Genomic DNA, 15,215 nt, shown 5'->3' on the forward strand with positions numbered 1-15,215 from the left:
CCATGTGTACAATGAGCCATTGTAATCCTTATATAATGATATTGCACTTTTTTGTAGCTTGGATGTTCTAATGTTAAATTCCAATTTCAAGACCACTTCAACTATATCAAACTCCATCTAGCCAGTCAATTTTAATACGGTCTATGGTGATAAGGTCCCTTTGCATTCACCATGAGCATGGTAAACAGCTGTTAAGTCATTAATATACAGTATGTATACAACATGGAAAAAAGTTATGAAAAGCTAATACCTTTGTAGTTTTTTGTTTCCAAACGTGTAACTTGATTCCATGCATGAAACAGTGCATTATCTCTAAATGAAAGGCGATAACGATTCCTTCAATTATTTTTGCTAATTACATGCTTCTATATTAACATTAAATGAGAGTTTGTTCTCTTTTTCATAAGGGCACAGAATTTGCTGACGTCGTGAACCCCAGTACCCTGTGTGCGTGTTAATGAAGCTCCGCCGGGAGACACTAAAACCCCAATTAAAAAAAAAGGAAAAAGAAACGCGTCCGCACTGTTTGTTCCTATTTGCTCTCCGTACACTATTCTGCAATGCAGGTGAAGGTTCACAGGTTCACGCAGACAGGGAAGATGGATGTCAACCAGGCCAAACAAGAGCATTTGCTGGCTTTAAAAGGTAATATTTTCGGGTTTTTTTATTGACATTGAAACAAACAATTGTATGATCTATATTTTTATGCGTCCAAGGAGTGAGTTTAATTATTATGGTTAATTTGACTAGAACTTTATTACGGCCCCAACATAAATCCGCAATCGGTTTTCCGTCCGTAAACAGATAGCCAAGACAATTGCCTTTATTTAAAACAACCATGTATGAGTTTATAATATTTTGCCTTGTTTGATGTCAAGTCTTATGTCTCTGAAAATATATGTGTATTGTCCGAAAGTCTAATGGACTAATGTGTCTCGCATGGTTAGAGTCGTACAAAGTCCCGAGAAGTTTTTTTTTCTAAACGCCAAACATTGTTTTAAGTCAAATCTAAAATAAATATGCCCTCTGCGTTAATGATACTATGGGTCAGACATAGTATATGTGGAACAAATTCTTCATTATAAAAAAAAGGACGAGAGGGATGACTTTTCATTTTTTTGCAGGTGATGCGCAGTTAGCTGTTAACGGGATATATGATTTGATGCGTAAGTTGTTAGGGAGCTGGTCATTCGCGGTGACTCAAGGATGGAGGCTTCGGCTGCTTTACTGTGATTGTTACCTGATCTTTTCACACCTTCACCATAATTCCGCTTCAGGTATTCTCAGCTGCCCCGCACTGGAAACTGGAAACCGACCAATGTGACAGATTTCTTGGTGTCCTTGAAATCCATAAGGATCGTCAGTTAAAGAAACACCGAAACCAAGTTCGGTAATTGCGTTCCGTGGAAGAGCTAGTGATAGTATGGATGTAGTCTTGCATTACAAGAATCGTCAAGGTAACCTACATGATGTGTTGGAAATAGCCGAAAGGGCATTGGAAGATTTTCCCTGTGCTCCTTTGCCAAGATTTGTACCCTGGTTCCCAGATGATGCCAGCAAGCTACCGCTGAAACCCACAACGCGCCCACCAGTTATCTCGCCAGAGGAGGTGGAACAAATCAGGTGTCAGCTGAGCTCTTCAGCTCCTTTGGCGACTTCTCAAAGCTATGACTGCACAGAAGACCTGCTGGAGTTCTGCACGGGTTTTAAGAGGGCGAGAGCTCAAAGGGGCAAGGAGAGGGCGCTGTCTCTGCGCACAGGTTCGCCAAACTCCGCAGCAAGTGTTTCGAAAGAAGGAGGAGGGTTTAGAAGGTCATGGAGTGTTTCTCTTCCTGGGAGACTTCAGGAAGTTCTGCCTTTCTCCAGACAGCTCCAGGAAATATTGGAAGGCCTCCAGATCCACTCACTGCAGAGGGCCAAGTGGATAATTGAGGAATCGAACTGCCTCAGAAAAGACATGGAATGGGTTTGGACTGTCCTGAGCAGGGCAGTGAGACATTCCAAACTTCCTTCTTGCAACGCAAATTTTCAACGAGATGTGGGGCAGATTTGGGTTTTCTGTGATATTTTGTATAGTGAATATATCGGAAAGTTTATGAAACAACAGTTGAACTTAACCGGTGAAATTAATTTAGTAGTTCATAAACATGGAACCATTTTTAGCATGTAGTCTTGATGGAAAATGAATGAAAAATTTTTAATACTATGAACTGATTTCTAACACAATAGATGTTTTTCACCTATTTATTGTAATTATTTTTTTGTTAGACTTGAAAAAATAAACTCATCTCTAAATGCCACCCAATGTCCTGTATTAATACAAAGTAAAAATGTATCAAGAGAAATTCCATACAATTGAAAAGCAGCATGACAGAGTTGGGTCTTTTGCACTTTCTGAATATGAAACAATGGGGAAAAAATGGGAATCTTTGTGAACTGAATATTTCAATGCCAGTGATTACAATTGATATTTCAAGAAGAAGGAATATATATAGAGAGAGAGCTACGTGAGAGCTTCACCATGTTTTATTATTGTGTGTGAGAGAATTTTGTATTAAAGAGACAGTTTAGCTGAAGTTTGTACAAGGTTGCCTCTTCCACTTAAGCCGGAAAAACAGATTTGGATATTTGTGTCCACTAGTGTCTGCAACCTTAAGCTTAATATTGAATAAAACAAAAGGGAAAAACAGCAGAACATTTCACTATGGCATCACCGGTCTCCAAACGGGTGTGTGGTGAAACACTGAAATTACTGTGTTGGTCAGAGACATGCTGCATTTGGCATGTCATTAAAGACTTGTCTCCTCTCTACAGAAACAGCTGTGAACTCTTAAGAGTATTAGAGAGAACATAAAGAATGTGCATTGGCATAATTCAAAATTATTTCATGGTACAGTGGTCAAAATAATACAGACATAAAGCAAATTAATTGGAAGAGTTGCATCTCTTAATTGTTCTAAAGTTGTTCCCATGTGCATTCCATTCTCTTAGGTGTGATACTAGACCAGGCTTTCAGAGAAGCACCATTAATAAAGGTGACAGATCACTCGCAAGTTAATCTGATAATGCCTGTTCTCTTGCAGTGATGCGATTGACAAAACCAACGCTTTTCACAAACACACCGGTGACATGTGAGGACCGAGATCTGCCAGGTACGCAACCCTGACTGAACAAACTGCACTGTACACACAGTACTGAAGGAGTGAGGAGGAAGGTTGGAGGCATTTCAATAAAATTACTTATGAGTTGTCTTTTAAAGGGGAACCGCAGTCCCAGTTTCTCAGACAAGTTATTAAATCTTGGTAAAAGAATAAATTAATTGACGGTTGGCGATCAAAAAAAGTTTACAAATTTCGAATTAAGCACAAAATCATGAATTTTGTAAACTGCTGTAAATCACCAGGGTGTTGCAAACTTGCATTTGAGTTTCCAAGGATTGTGATATGGTGCGGCCCTTCCTGCTCCCTAGTCTCCGTCATGACTAATTTAATGTGATGTACAAGCAAATAAGTACAGGTACAGGTTCCAACATGATCTGCATGCAGGGTTAGCAAGTAATTAGTATTTGGTAAGCAAAACTCTCAAAGGTGAGTACAGAAATTTTTATTGTATTAAAAGAGATGTATTCACAAGTCCGTTTGTTTACAAATTCCTAATACAAGAAATTGTATATGGCCAATAAAGTAATCTTACAGTGTCGTATGGCTGGAATGCGTTACCGTTGCGTCATTCTGAATCGCAGAGCTTTTATGTGATGTAAATCGAAGGCTTTACAAGTTACTGAGTACATAATACATTTATTGTGGTTTGAATACATTCATCAATGTGGATTCTTTCTGACTCCAAAATATAAAACTAGCTTTACAGTTCCCCTTTAACAGTCACAGTTACCTGTGACAAAGGTAAAAAACGGTAATAGAAAGGTGTCTTGTGTGATTCTTCTCCAAGATTCCCTGATAATCTCAAAGATCTGACTTCTTTTTAAGAAGGATTATTATTGAATTTCTCAGAATGTAGTGCAGTGTTCCATAGAGTAATAATATACTGCAAGATAGGAGATCTCCTCTTCGTTTGTCCAGGCCTGTCAGAATATCAGGGTTACAAAGTTACCATACCCAACAAACAGGATCTACACACAGGCAGTTGCATCCATCCTTCCGAAAACAAAACTGAATGCATCCATGTGATCCCGGAATAAGTACAGTGATCTTCATGGCCACATAGAATGGTGCCACAGCTGGAGTGTTCCCAAGCAGGACACTCCACTTCAATAAAACTTTGAAGGTCAAAACAGGCTTCCTGCCATATGGATGATGCAATATTTAATCATACACTTGATGCATTGAAGCATCAGCCCAGATTAAACAGGGTCTGGAATTATGAATGGTACCACTCACTGTGACAGCAGGATTTCCTCACAGCAAAGACCTGTTAGAAACTTAATAGTCCGTACAGTCTAGGATGCTGCTACAGGTATGTGCTGGCCTCTGCCATCATGCTAACAAGTCATGTTGACGCAGTAAATGTCACAGAATCTGTCCAGATTCTGTGTGGTTAAGCGCAGATGAGGCGGAATGGGAAGCGTGCCGTTCCTGTGTGCCGGAATGACTCCGGCCCAGCCACCAGCAGCTGCGCCCTCTTGTGGTAAGCTTCTGACAACCGCTCTGATTGCCTTCGCAGGCGACCTTTTCAGCCAGCTAATGAAGGAAGACCCTTCAACTATAAAGGGGGCTGAGACGCTGATGCTCGGAGAGATGTTGACACTTCCGCAGAACTTTGGGTAATTTTGTGTTTCTGAACATAACGTTTATTATTTTTCTGTATTTGAACTGGAGTCCCAAACACTTTACAATCTTTTTTTTGTCAGTGTTTGTCTCTAATTTCCACATTTTTTTTTTGTATGCATATATTTTTGCCAGTTTTAAACTGAAGCCTAGGCCTTGCCAAATAATGCCTCTCTTCCTTGCCCAGAAACATTTTCCTTGGTGAAACCTTTTCCAGTTACATCAGTGTGCACAATGACAGCACTCAGGTTGTGAAGGACATATTGGTAAAGGTAAAGATACAGCATTCATTTTTACCTTCAATTTTTACTTCTGATTTCATTTGGAGTTTCATCATTGTTGCCTTGTATTGCTATACCTTAAGGCGACTATAGTCATTTTAAAATTCATCAGATTTACATATAGATCGACACGCTTCGGCATTAAGACGTTTTTTCTTTTTCTGTGCTTTCTTACCTTCAGGCAGACCTTCAGACGAGCTCCCAGCGCTTAAACCTTTCAGCATCCAACTCGACTGTGGCAGAGCTGAAACCGGAGTGCTGTATCGATGACGTCATCCACCACGAGGTTAAAGAAATCGGAACGCACATGTAAGCTGCAGACCCACAATCCGCAAAGGCAGAGAGAGAAAAGCCTGGGTCATTTAACATACTGCATGACCACGGTTTGGATGTTTCAACATCATTAAAGCTTGTCCCCCCCCCCATCTTTTGTTTACTGTAGATTGGTTTGTGCTGTGAGTTACACCACTCAAACAGGGGAAAAGTTATACTTCAGAAAGTTCTTCAAATTTCAGGTGAGCTCTCAGGTCCTGGGCATTTTCTTGGCCTTTCTTTAACATTCAGGCTGATTTGTAATGCGCATTTATTGGTTTTGCACTCAGAGGTCCAGATTTCATCTCTAAACTATTTCACACATCCTCGACAGAAAGAGCTAAGCAATTAGCACAGCAGCCTGATGTGGCCTGATCGGTTTCTGTTAACAGCAAGCATTTCAATTCTTCGTTTTGAAGACACAACTGGTTTACGCTAACCCTTGTTTTCTTGCATGTATTTTAGTACTTTTCACATTAAGAATCTAGACCAATTCTCTTTTCTTACTTAAGTAATACCCTGTCATAGCTGGTTGGTTGTACAGAAGACACATTTCCAAGGCTGAGTGGATGTACAGCTTTGGAGTCTTATGGGTGAGCAAGCTGAGAAACCTGTATTATTCAGTCTGCACTCTTTTTTCACACAGGTTCTGAAACCACTGGATGTGAAGACCAAGTTCTACAACGCTGAAGTAAGATGTTTTTGAGCATTTTTCTGTGCTTAATTGTCCTCTTTCGATAAGACAGTAGGGTTTTTTTGTCATCTGTCGCTCTCCTGTGAAAGTTAGCATTCAGTTTCAGAATAGTGTTGCTTTAGGAAACGATAGGAAAATCTGTATATACTGTACATATAAAAAGATTAGATGGATTAGATCAAAATGCTCAAACCCATTAGTCAGCTTCACATTCCAGATGTTTCTTCTGTTTTCTGATGGAATATCGGCTCATTAAAACTCAGCTCGCTGAGTCTGGAATTTATAAGTTCTTGTTGGATCATGGTCTTCATTTCTTCTAGACCTTACACAGTAATACAATTCTGAAGCCGGTGTTGCCATTTATTTTGCTTAGCAATGCATTTTCAGTATTCTACCATCAGTTAAATTGTGTCTATGTGTTGCAAACAGTACCAACTATTTATGTATAAAATTAATTTTTGTTCCTGTCATAATACCTTTCTTTTGTAACTTTTCACTTATCATAATTGTGATATTTGATTAAATTTATTTTAAATATTTAAGTATTTTTATTCATATATTGTGGTTTTTGAGACATCTTTGTTGTGTTCAAATGCTGGTTCTTTTGTAGTTTGGGTTAAAACTTGTTTCTTCACGTTACTAAAGTGAAAGTATTCCATCATTATCATTCAGAGGCTTTGTAGATCAAAACATCAAAGTTAACCAAACAAAACTGTTATTAGCACTTAATTACATTACAATATCAAAATATACCCAGAGAGTATTAAAAAAATAAAGAAATGAAAGAAAACACTGTAAAAGCCAAGAGTACTCTGTGTTGAGGATGAAAGAAGAATAATGTGTTAGTGGAGAACTCTGGCATCATTTACATGTTTTTGGGAGCTACTTGCTGAATTCTAAAGGTGAGCCTTCCCTTAAACAATGGATGCTTTAAAGATTTTTTTAAACATACACAAGGTAGCTTCAGGTTTAATAGCAGGAACAGCAGAAGATGTGTAAAAGAAAAAACGTGAATTTATGTTGACTGAAAATTTTGAGGAACAGACTGCAAATATCAGACATTAAATGTGCAGTTAGATTTACACCAGACATCTCATTCCGCTTTAGAGCTTTTAATAGTAGGACTTATAGTCTGACTAATATTTAGTGCTTCTCTCCATAAATAGGGTCACTGTATTCCAGTGTATACATCAGCTGTGATCGGATTATATTTTCTTGGATAGGAGCTATATACTAGAGGCTAGCACCTCCTCTTCTGTAAATGCTTAAAAAGCTAAATAGGGTAAGATTTGAACTTTTAGAGCTCACAAGAATTGGGATTATAAGAGTGGGATAAAAAGCTGACTTCAAAGAAACGCATGACATGACTAGACTGAAATTATAAAATAGAAAGTCAATTCAATTGCATGGGGAAACTAATATGAAGAGTTAATAGAGAACAAAGTAGAGCATTTTTAAATAGTTGAATATTTTAGAATATGTTTCCATGGAATCCCATTTAGTTACATTTTACATGCAGCATATCATTTTAAAAAGAACTGCTTTTTATTGTGCTCTTACCTTTTTGTTACAACACAGTGCCTTGTCTTCCCAAACTTCTATTTGTTTGCTTAATAATTATTTAGCGCAAAGGGCTTTTTATTTCAAAATTCGATGTAAAAACATTGTCATTTTCTTTAGCATGTAATCTTCATTCCTCTAATGTTTCTTTGTTTTATTTTCCCCATTAGAGTGACCTCAATTCTGTGGTAATTTATTTTTCTTCTCATTGCCAAAGCCTTCGCTTGTTAATGTTTGCTGCAGCATTAACTGTGTCTGTCTGGAATCGACAAAGTCTGAGAAGGGGGGAGATAATGGAAAAGCATCAAAAGGAACAGGACCATTCAGTGAAATTCACGTTTTTAAAATGCGAGTGCCTGACGTGAATTCAGTAGTTATAAAAGCACGACTGCTATCTGGCATGTCTGTGATGCATTTGAAAGCTTTTTCATTATTTCGCTGCTGCTTTTTTGTTTCTCTCAATGCTTCCTTGTAATTTTGGCTGAAATTCAATCAAACATAGAAAACATTTCATGGGATGTGGGTGACACGGGTGCTAAAAGGAACAAGACGGGGTTGAATGAGGATTTACAGGTGGAATTGAGTAATTTCAGATTTCATGATTGCTTTAAAGCATGCTCTATCTAACTGATTACAATGGAAATCCTAAGTATAGTTCACACATCTTTGGGCTTTGATTGCACTAGTTGTATACATATATAATGTACAATATTAGAAAATGTTGCAAATGATTTGTAAGTTCATTAATTTAGCAGTTTGAACAGTGCCGTGATTCCTCTGTTATTGCAGATTTTTGACATTGAATGTTTTCAGGTCTTCAACCAAAATCTATTAGATAAAGGGAAACTGAGTAAACAAATTACAATTTTTTTTTACTTATTTCATTTGTTTAATGGACAAGGTTATCCAACACCAACGGACACTGTGTGAAAAGGTAGTTGCCCAATTTAAATAGTTAATAGTTAATTTAAATAGTTAAATCAAGGGATAATTTAGAGTCAGCTGATTGAACACAGCCAGGCTTGATTACAGCCCTGCTCAATATAAACCTCACTTATTTTGACCCTTACCATCAGAGTCAAGTTGCCAGCACAAAGATTCACCAAGGACATTGTGCCACAATCAATGAAAATACCTGAATAGATCAGAAAAAAAGTTGTTGATATCTATCAGTCTGGAAAGGGTTACAGAGTAATTTCTAAGGCTCTGGGAGTCACCGAACCACAGTGAGAGCCATAATCTCCAAATGGAGAACTCTTGGAACAGTGAATCTTCCCAGGAGTGGCTGACCTGCCAGAAGGTCTCCAAGGGTGCAGCATAAAATCATCCAGGAAGTCACAAAGGATCCCCAAAAAAACACATCCTAAGAACTGCAGGCTTCTCTTGCCTCAGCTAAGGTCAGTGTTCAGGACTCCACAATCAGAAAGAGACTGGGCAAAAATGGGCTTCATAGGAGAGTAGCAAGGCAGAAACCACTGCTAACCAAGAAGAACATAAATGGTTGTCTCTCATTTGCCAAGAAGCACCTGGATGATCCCCAAGCGTTTTGATAGAATGTTCCATGGATAGATGAGTCAAAAGTGGAACTTTTTGGACGACCTGGGTCCCATTATGACTGGCGTAAAGCAAACATAACATTCCACAGTAAGGACATCATACCAACAGTCAAACATGGTGGTGGTAGCGTGATGGTGTGGGGATGCTTTGCTGCCTCAGGACCTGAACGACTTGCTATAATTGAAGGAACCAAGAATTCTGCTCTGTATCAGAAAATTCTTAAGGAGAATGTTCAGTCATCTGCCCGTGAGCTGAGGCGTAGTTGGGTCATGCAGCAAGATAATGATTTGTTTTGGAGTGAGCTAGTCACAGTCCAGACCTAAACCCAACAGAGATACTGTGGCAGGACCTGAAACGAGCATGTTTCTGAATTAAAGCAATTCTGTGAGGAAGAGTGGGCTAAAATTTCTCCACTGCGATGTGAAAGACTGATATTGACTTATACTGTAGGAAGCGTTTGGTTGCAGTCATTGTAGCTAAAGGTGGAACAACCAGTTATTAAGTGTAATTACTTTTTCACACAGGAGATATGGGTGTTGGATAACTTTGTTTATTAATAAATGAAAAAATCACAATAAAAAAGTTGTTTGTTCACTCAGGTTCTCTTTATCTAATATTAGAGTTTGTCTAAAGATCTGAAAACATCCAGTGTGACAAATATGCAATGATAGAGGAAATCAGGATACTTTTTCACGGCACTGTAGCTGTGTGAAAGAGATTCGTGTTGGGACCAGGGTACAATATTTCTTTCAGAGGAAATAAATACATTGTCTATGACTTGACAGGACATGTCTTTTCAGTCATATAACATACTGAAGCTTGATGTTCCTGCTGGTGGTGATTTTCACCAACTGGTTCCAGTTTTTACTTTTTCACAACTTTCATCATTGTTGCCTTGTAACTCACTGCTTGGCAACACCAGGTTTCAGCTTTTGCTAATGAAAAGTCTTCAGGTTAAAGAACACAGCTGAAAAAGGAGACTTAACATTTATAGTGACCAAAACCTTTTTCTCAAGAGAGATTTATGCAGCAAATAATCGACAAAGACACCTGGAAATGTAATAACCAAAGTAATTCTCGACATCTGTTCCGTTGTTAATTACTAGAGTTTGATTTGCAGGCATGAACTAATCACAGCCCTCTCTTTCTGTGAGTGTTACTGTAATACTAATACACAGTTGGTGACAATAAGCCTGAAAACTCCGTGCTTGGAGCTCTGACTGCATGGTTTGACCCTACAGACAGATGAGGTCTTTCTGGAGGCCCAGATCCAGAACATCACCACCTCCCCCATGTTTATGGAGAAGGTGTCCTTGGAGCCCTCAATGATGTACAACGTGACAGAGCTGAACAGCGTCTCCACAGGGGAAGAAGGGTGAGCCAGGCTACATTTGACTGTGTTGAAAAACAGAAAGGAGAAAAAGGTTTTTGATTGTAGAGCCTTCTTTGGGTGTGACATTGTGTTTCTCCTTTCTATTTTGTTAGCTTACTGATATTTATACTTTCATACCTGGGAAATTTCTTCGTGTCAATTTCTGAGTTGCACGTGTCTTTTTGGTGTATCCATCCATTTTCTAACTGCTTTATCCAGTGCAGGGTCATCAGTCCCTATCCTGGCAAGGCAACGGGTGTGAGGAAGGGTACGGGTTGTCAGTCCATCACAGGGCACACACAGACATGCACACACTCATACCAGGGCCAGTTTTCCCAGAAGTCAGTTAACCTACCAGGATGTCTTTGGACGGTGGGAGGATAAAGGAGCACCCAGAGGACACCCACACAAACCCAGAGAGAACATACAAACTCCATAAAATGCTAATCACTGCACACCCATACCACATTTTTAATTATCAATTGGCCTTTGAACCCATCTGAACCTAATTATTTAACTGAATGGCATGTAAAAAGTACCAGGTGTTGCTTCAGTTTGAGAATGTGGAGGCAGTGGGTTGGTATTCGTACACAATGTCTTGTGCAGGAGGAGCCTGTAGAGAAATTCAAAATTCAAAGAAAATTTTAAGAAGAGCAAACGTTTCTTTGGGACTATTTACTAAATGTTTTTTTTTTTTTTTTTTCAGAATATCCACCTTTGGAAAGATGTCTTACTTGCAGCCCCTGGACACTCGCCAGTACCTGTACTGCTTGAAGCCCAAGCCCGAGTTTGCTGAGAAGGCTGGCGTGATTAAGGGGGTCACAGTGATTGGCAAGCTTGACATAGTGTGGAAAACCAACCTGGGGGAGAGAGGGCGACTCCAGACCAGTCAGCTCCAGAGAATGGTAAATGAAGGGGGGTACAGTGCATCCTGTATCTTGTCTGGTTCCACAGGCGTCCTTGATCTGAAAGGACGGCTTTGTTAGGATAGAAGAGCTGGTGACAGCCACGTCTCCCACTGCAGAATTCTCCTTTCCAGTCACGTACTGTAGCAGTCTTCTCTTCACTGCGTAATTGACATTTGTCTGTCCAGACTTCTCGAATGTGTTACACCATCGGCAGAATCTGCAAAATTGTTCTTGTCCTTTAATCTGGTAACTGTCTGAAGTGGAGCAAACTCAAAGGTCAGTACAGCCTCCTGTCTGGGAGAGCTTAATCTGAAGCAGTTCATAGGAAGTAGCAACAGCATAAGATGTGGTATTTATCAGCAACTCCTCCAGGATATTGGAACTTGGGGAAAAAAAGCCTCAGTCAAATTTTTCTCCAGCATGTGAAATGCATGATCCATAATGCATTTAAAATCTGATCATCGAAATGGCCAGTCTAAGATTTTCCACATATTTCTAATAATTGCCTTCATTGCATTTGTCCGTTTGTTTTGGGTCATTGCTATACTGTATGGTCAAATGCTACCCAGTTAGTATTGAAACATTTTCTCCTACATAAGCAGACCAAAATGTTTCCGTAAATGTCAGAATATATTTAATCCTTTTTGCTTTTTGCTACCACGCTACCAATGTGTGGTAGTTTTTAATTGAATCAACAAAAAAGACGAGCTAGCCAGTTCAATGAGATGAAACATGGAGCTTCTCTAGTTTCTTTCTTTCTCCACACGCTAAACTTTCCTTCACTTTTGGAAAGTTTATCTTGGTCTCCTCTATCTATAGAATTTAGTTGCAAAACTCTTGTTTCATCATGGTACTTCAGAGGAAATTCTGGCTTCTCTATTCTTGGTGCTGATGAGAGCTTCATATTTTGCCTGAGAAGATGTTCACAGCTCTTCTATGGGTGCATAGTTAGCCAACAACAAACATCTGACTAACTAGAGATGCCCCTTAGCCAGTTATCACAATACTTTATTAATGCTGATTCAGATTTAACAATGATCAGATTGATTACTCGATACTTAATATATAAAATATAAATCAATGTTTGGTAGTTTTGTTATACAGAACTTGTCAAATAAATATTGAAAATTCTGGAACAGTCTTTCTAAACTGAGATTTTGTGCCAGTGCTAAATTCTCCAATAGTTTTTTGGGTTTCTTGAAGTATAACTTGGCACCTTAAACTTTTGATAGGAGCAAAGAGAAAAAAAAATCATTAATAAGCCATAATAAGTCAATGTTGGAGAGTTCTAAACCTGACACCCTAATGTAGACTTCTTATAATGGTTGGTTTAAATTATATCTTAAAATGAAGTTACTAGACTACTGTATCAAGTACAGTATACAGGTAAAATTCAGAGCTTTGCAAACCTTTTTTCTGTTTCCCTTCTAAGGCCCCTGGCTATGGCGATGTGAGGCTTTCTCTGGAGTCGATACCGGACACTGTCAATTTAGAAGAACCTTTCAACATTACATGTAAAATAACAAACTGCAGGTAATGGATGTCTTTGTAAACTTTCTCAGAACACACCACACATTCTGTGAAAGGCAACCTGCAATAGTTGTATTTGTCAGCCATGTTTAAGACTGTCATTACTACAGGTGTGTATTTTCACAAAATTATGATAATTGAGTGCCAGAACCCCCCTAAGTTTACTTTAAACAGTCTTATACCAGCTCGCTAGGTATCTGACTGCTCTGAATATTCCTTTCCCATAGAACTCACGGATATCTGTGCTGCTTTTGACAGGCTGTTTATTCACAGCTACAGACTACACAAAGGTTGATGAGCTCCAGGCCTGAACAAAAAGGTTTCCCTTGTTCTTTCTAGAAATTTGGGTAAATTGACAAAAGCATAAGAAAACCAGACCAATGTACCAGCTAATATACCTCCCCCACTGTATCACATATGGGGTGTTGCATAGGCAGCTGTTTCAGTGGGAGCATCTTGTTCAGAGGACAAACTTGTTTTCGAGTGGGGTGGGGAGTGCTTTATCACATCTACAGAACAATGCACCCACTGGTCCTAATGCCACTACATAAAAGTACAATCCCAAGTGTAGTACATAAATTATTGGGAGTAGGGAGAAATTTCAAACTGTTTTGGACATTGAGGACAACGTTTCTCCTCCGTTCACATAAATTCTCTTATCTCCAATTTCCCATAAATTACACGCTTTGTATTATTCCGCATGGTCTTTCCTTGCTAAGCTATATGACATTAACAGAAGAGTATTAAATAAGCACTGCACTACACAGTGTAACTCATCATTTTGTATTGAACATCCTGTTACCTAGCAAACAACCCAGGTTTCTGCTGCCCTAGCCAGCTTTGAAACAACCATACTCACCGGCTCTTCCTTCGCATTAATGGTCTCCATTGGAATCCTCTGTTTTCCCCAGTAGCGAGAGAACAATGGACCTAGTCCTGGAGATGTGCAACACTGGCTCGATCCACTGGTGTGGAATTTCAGGAAAGCAACTGGGGAAGTTAAGCCCCAGTTCCTCTCTATACCTCACACTCAGACCCTTGGCTTCAGTCCAGGGCCTACAGGTAAAAACACTAAATGTGTATTTCAACCCTGTTCCAGTTTCCTCCTTTGATCATATGTCCCGTCCTAAATGTTGAACCACCATCTTAAAAAATTACATTGGCATAAATCATGCTGTTTCCCCAACATCTTCAGAAATGGATCTTGCAAAGTCGTACAACTTAAAAGCAACGTCCCACAGCGGAAGCGTGGCATATTTTGAAGTTGTTTAAATGTGAGCTTAAGTCAGTCAGACGTCCACGCAAAACCCAAATGATTAAAAAACAGGGATATGGAAGTGAAGGAGAATACAGCCTTGAGATGTTTGTAGAGATCATTTTGGGGTGTCTGTGCCCAATGTTTTATGCATGGTCATGGTGTGCACATACTCTGAAGATGCTAATTAAGAAACGTGCTCGTTTTTAAAAGCTCATTCTTTTCATTGGCTGCTTGAATGTTTTTTGGGGGGTTTTACCCTTTAAAATGTTGTGAAGCATGAAGACTAGACTAAAACTCAGTGGGCAAGGACAGATCAAAAACCTAGTCTCATGTTTATGTGACATTCTGCCAACAGTTAATTTCATAAACTTTCTATAAATAAATTAGAAACCCTGTGGTCAGTTTTCTACAATATGTATGACAAGTTTGTATCATGCTTGTTTGAAAGGAAATGACTAATTCATTATGAATTAGACTAGTTCATCATGCATGTGCATTAGTTTAATGTTTTTACACCGTTCCCAGTGTTTAAGCTGATTTCATGTGTTAAATGGCTTTTGTGTCACTTTCATCGCATTTGTTTCTCATCCTTGTAGAGCATATCTGGTTTGAGGCTGACGGACACCTTCTTGAAAAGAACTTATGAATATGACGATATAGCACAGGTGTGCGTAGTCTCTTCCTGCTTGAATCGAGAAAGCTAAACTTCATGGCCATGCATGGCACTGACGGATTTCTGTGGACCAACTGTGGAGCTATCGGCACCAACCCTCACCTTCTTTTATTAAAAGACTCTTTAAAAAATCTTAATGTTTTAAAAGTGGAATGTTTTAGCTTTTCCAAACTGTATCATGATTTTAAATGTATAAATGTGAATAAAGTCTTATTAAATGTAAGTCAGGTCTATATCCATTTGCAACTTTGTCATGGCCAAATTTCAGAAACATTTGTCTCGCCCC

General features: G+C 39.0%; 1 protein-coding gene across 4 annotated transcripts; it reads left to right on the forward strand.

The window, feature by feature from the left end:
• The first annotated feature begins 458 nt into the window (after window positions 1-458).
• trappc13 (trafficking protein particle complex subunit 13) lies at window positions 459-15,152 on the forward strand. Of its 4 annotated transcripts, none has more exons than XM_015337322.2 (13): window positions 462-645; window positions 3,084-3,152; window positions 4,681-4,780; window positions 4,972-5,056; window positions 5,247-5,374; window positions 5,508-5,580; window positions 6,024-6,068; window positions 7,802-7,819; window positions 10,430-10,563; window positions 11,267-11,465; window positions 12,901-13,001; window positions 13,913-14,060; window positions 14,853-15,152. In XM_015337322.2, exons 1-13 carry the CDS (start codon window positions 561-563, stop codon window positions 14,958-14,960), a joined length of 1,293 nt encoding a protein of 430 aa, XP_015192808.1. In that variant the 5' UTR covers window positions 462-560; the 3' UTR covers window positions 14,961-15,152. The 4 variants fall into 4 exon arrangements, with proteins under 4 accessions (XP_006627089.2, XP_015192808.1, XP_015192814.1 ...); XM_006627025.3 differs by having other exon boundaries at window positions 481-645; window positions 13,910-14,060; XM_006627026.3 differs by lacking the exon at window positions 7,802-7,819 and having other exon boundaries at window positions 459-645.
• The last annotated feature ends 63 nt before the right edge of the window (window positions 15,153-15,215 follow it).

The sequence above is a fragment of the Lepisosteus oculatus genome, chromosome 3 (assembly GCF_040954835.1).
Source record: "Lepisosteus oculatus isolate fLepOcu1 chromosome 3, fLepOcu1.hap2, whole genome shotgun sequence".
Classification (NCBI taxonomy): Eukaryota; Metazoa; Chordata; class Actinopteri; order Semionotiformes; family Lepisosteidae; genus Lepisosteus; species Lepisosteus oculatus.

What these genes read in the sequence shown, in the direction of transcription:
- trappc13 (XM_006627025.3), top strand. Translation starts at nt 561, where the DNA reads ATGCAGGTGAAGGTTCACAGGTTCACGCAGACAGGGAAGATGGATGTC. An exon ending in GTCTCCACAGGGGAAGAAGG is followed by an intron (nt 10,564 to 11,266) that starts GTGAGCCAGGCT and finishes TTTTTTTTTCAG; the next exon opens with AATATCCACCTTTGGAAAGA. An exon ending in CTTCAGTCCAGGGCCTACAG is followed by an intron (nt 14,061 to 14,852) that starts GTAAAAACACTA and finishes TCATCCTTGTAG; the next exon opens with AGCATATCTGGTTTGAGGCT.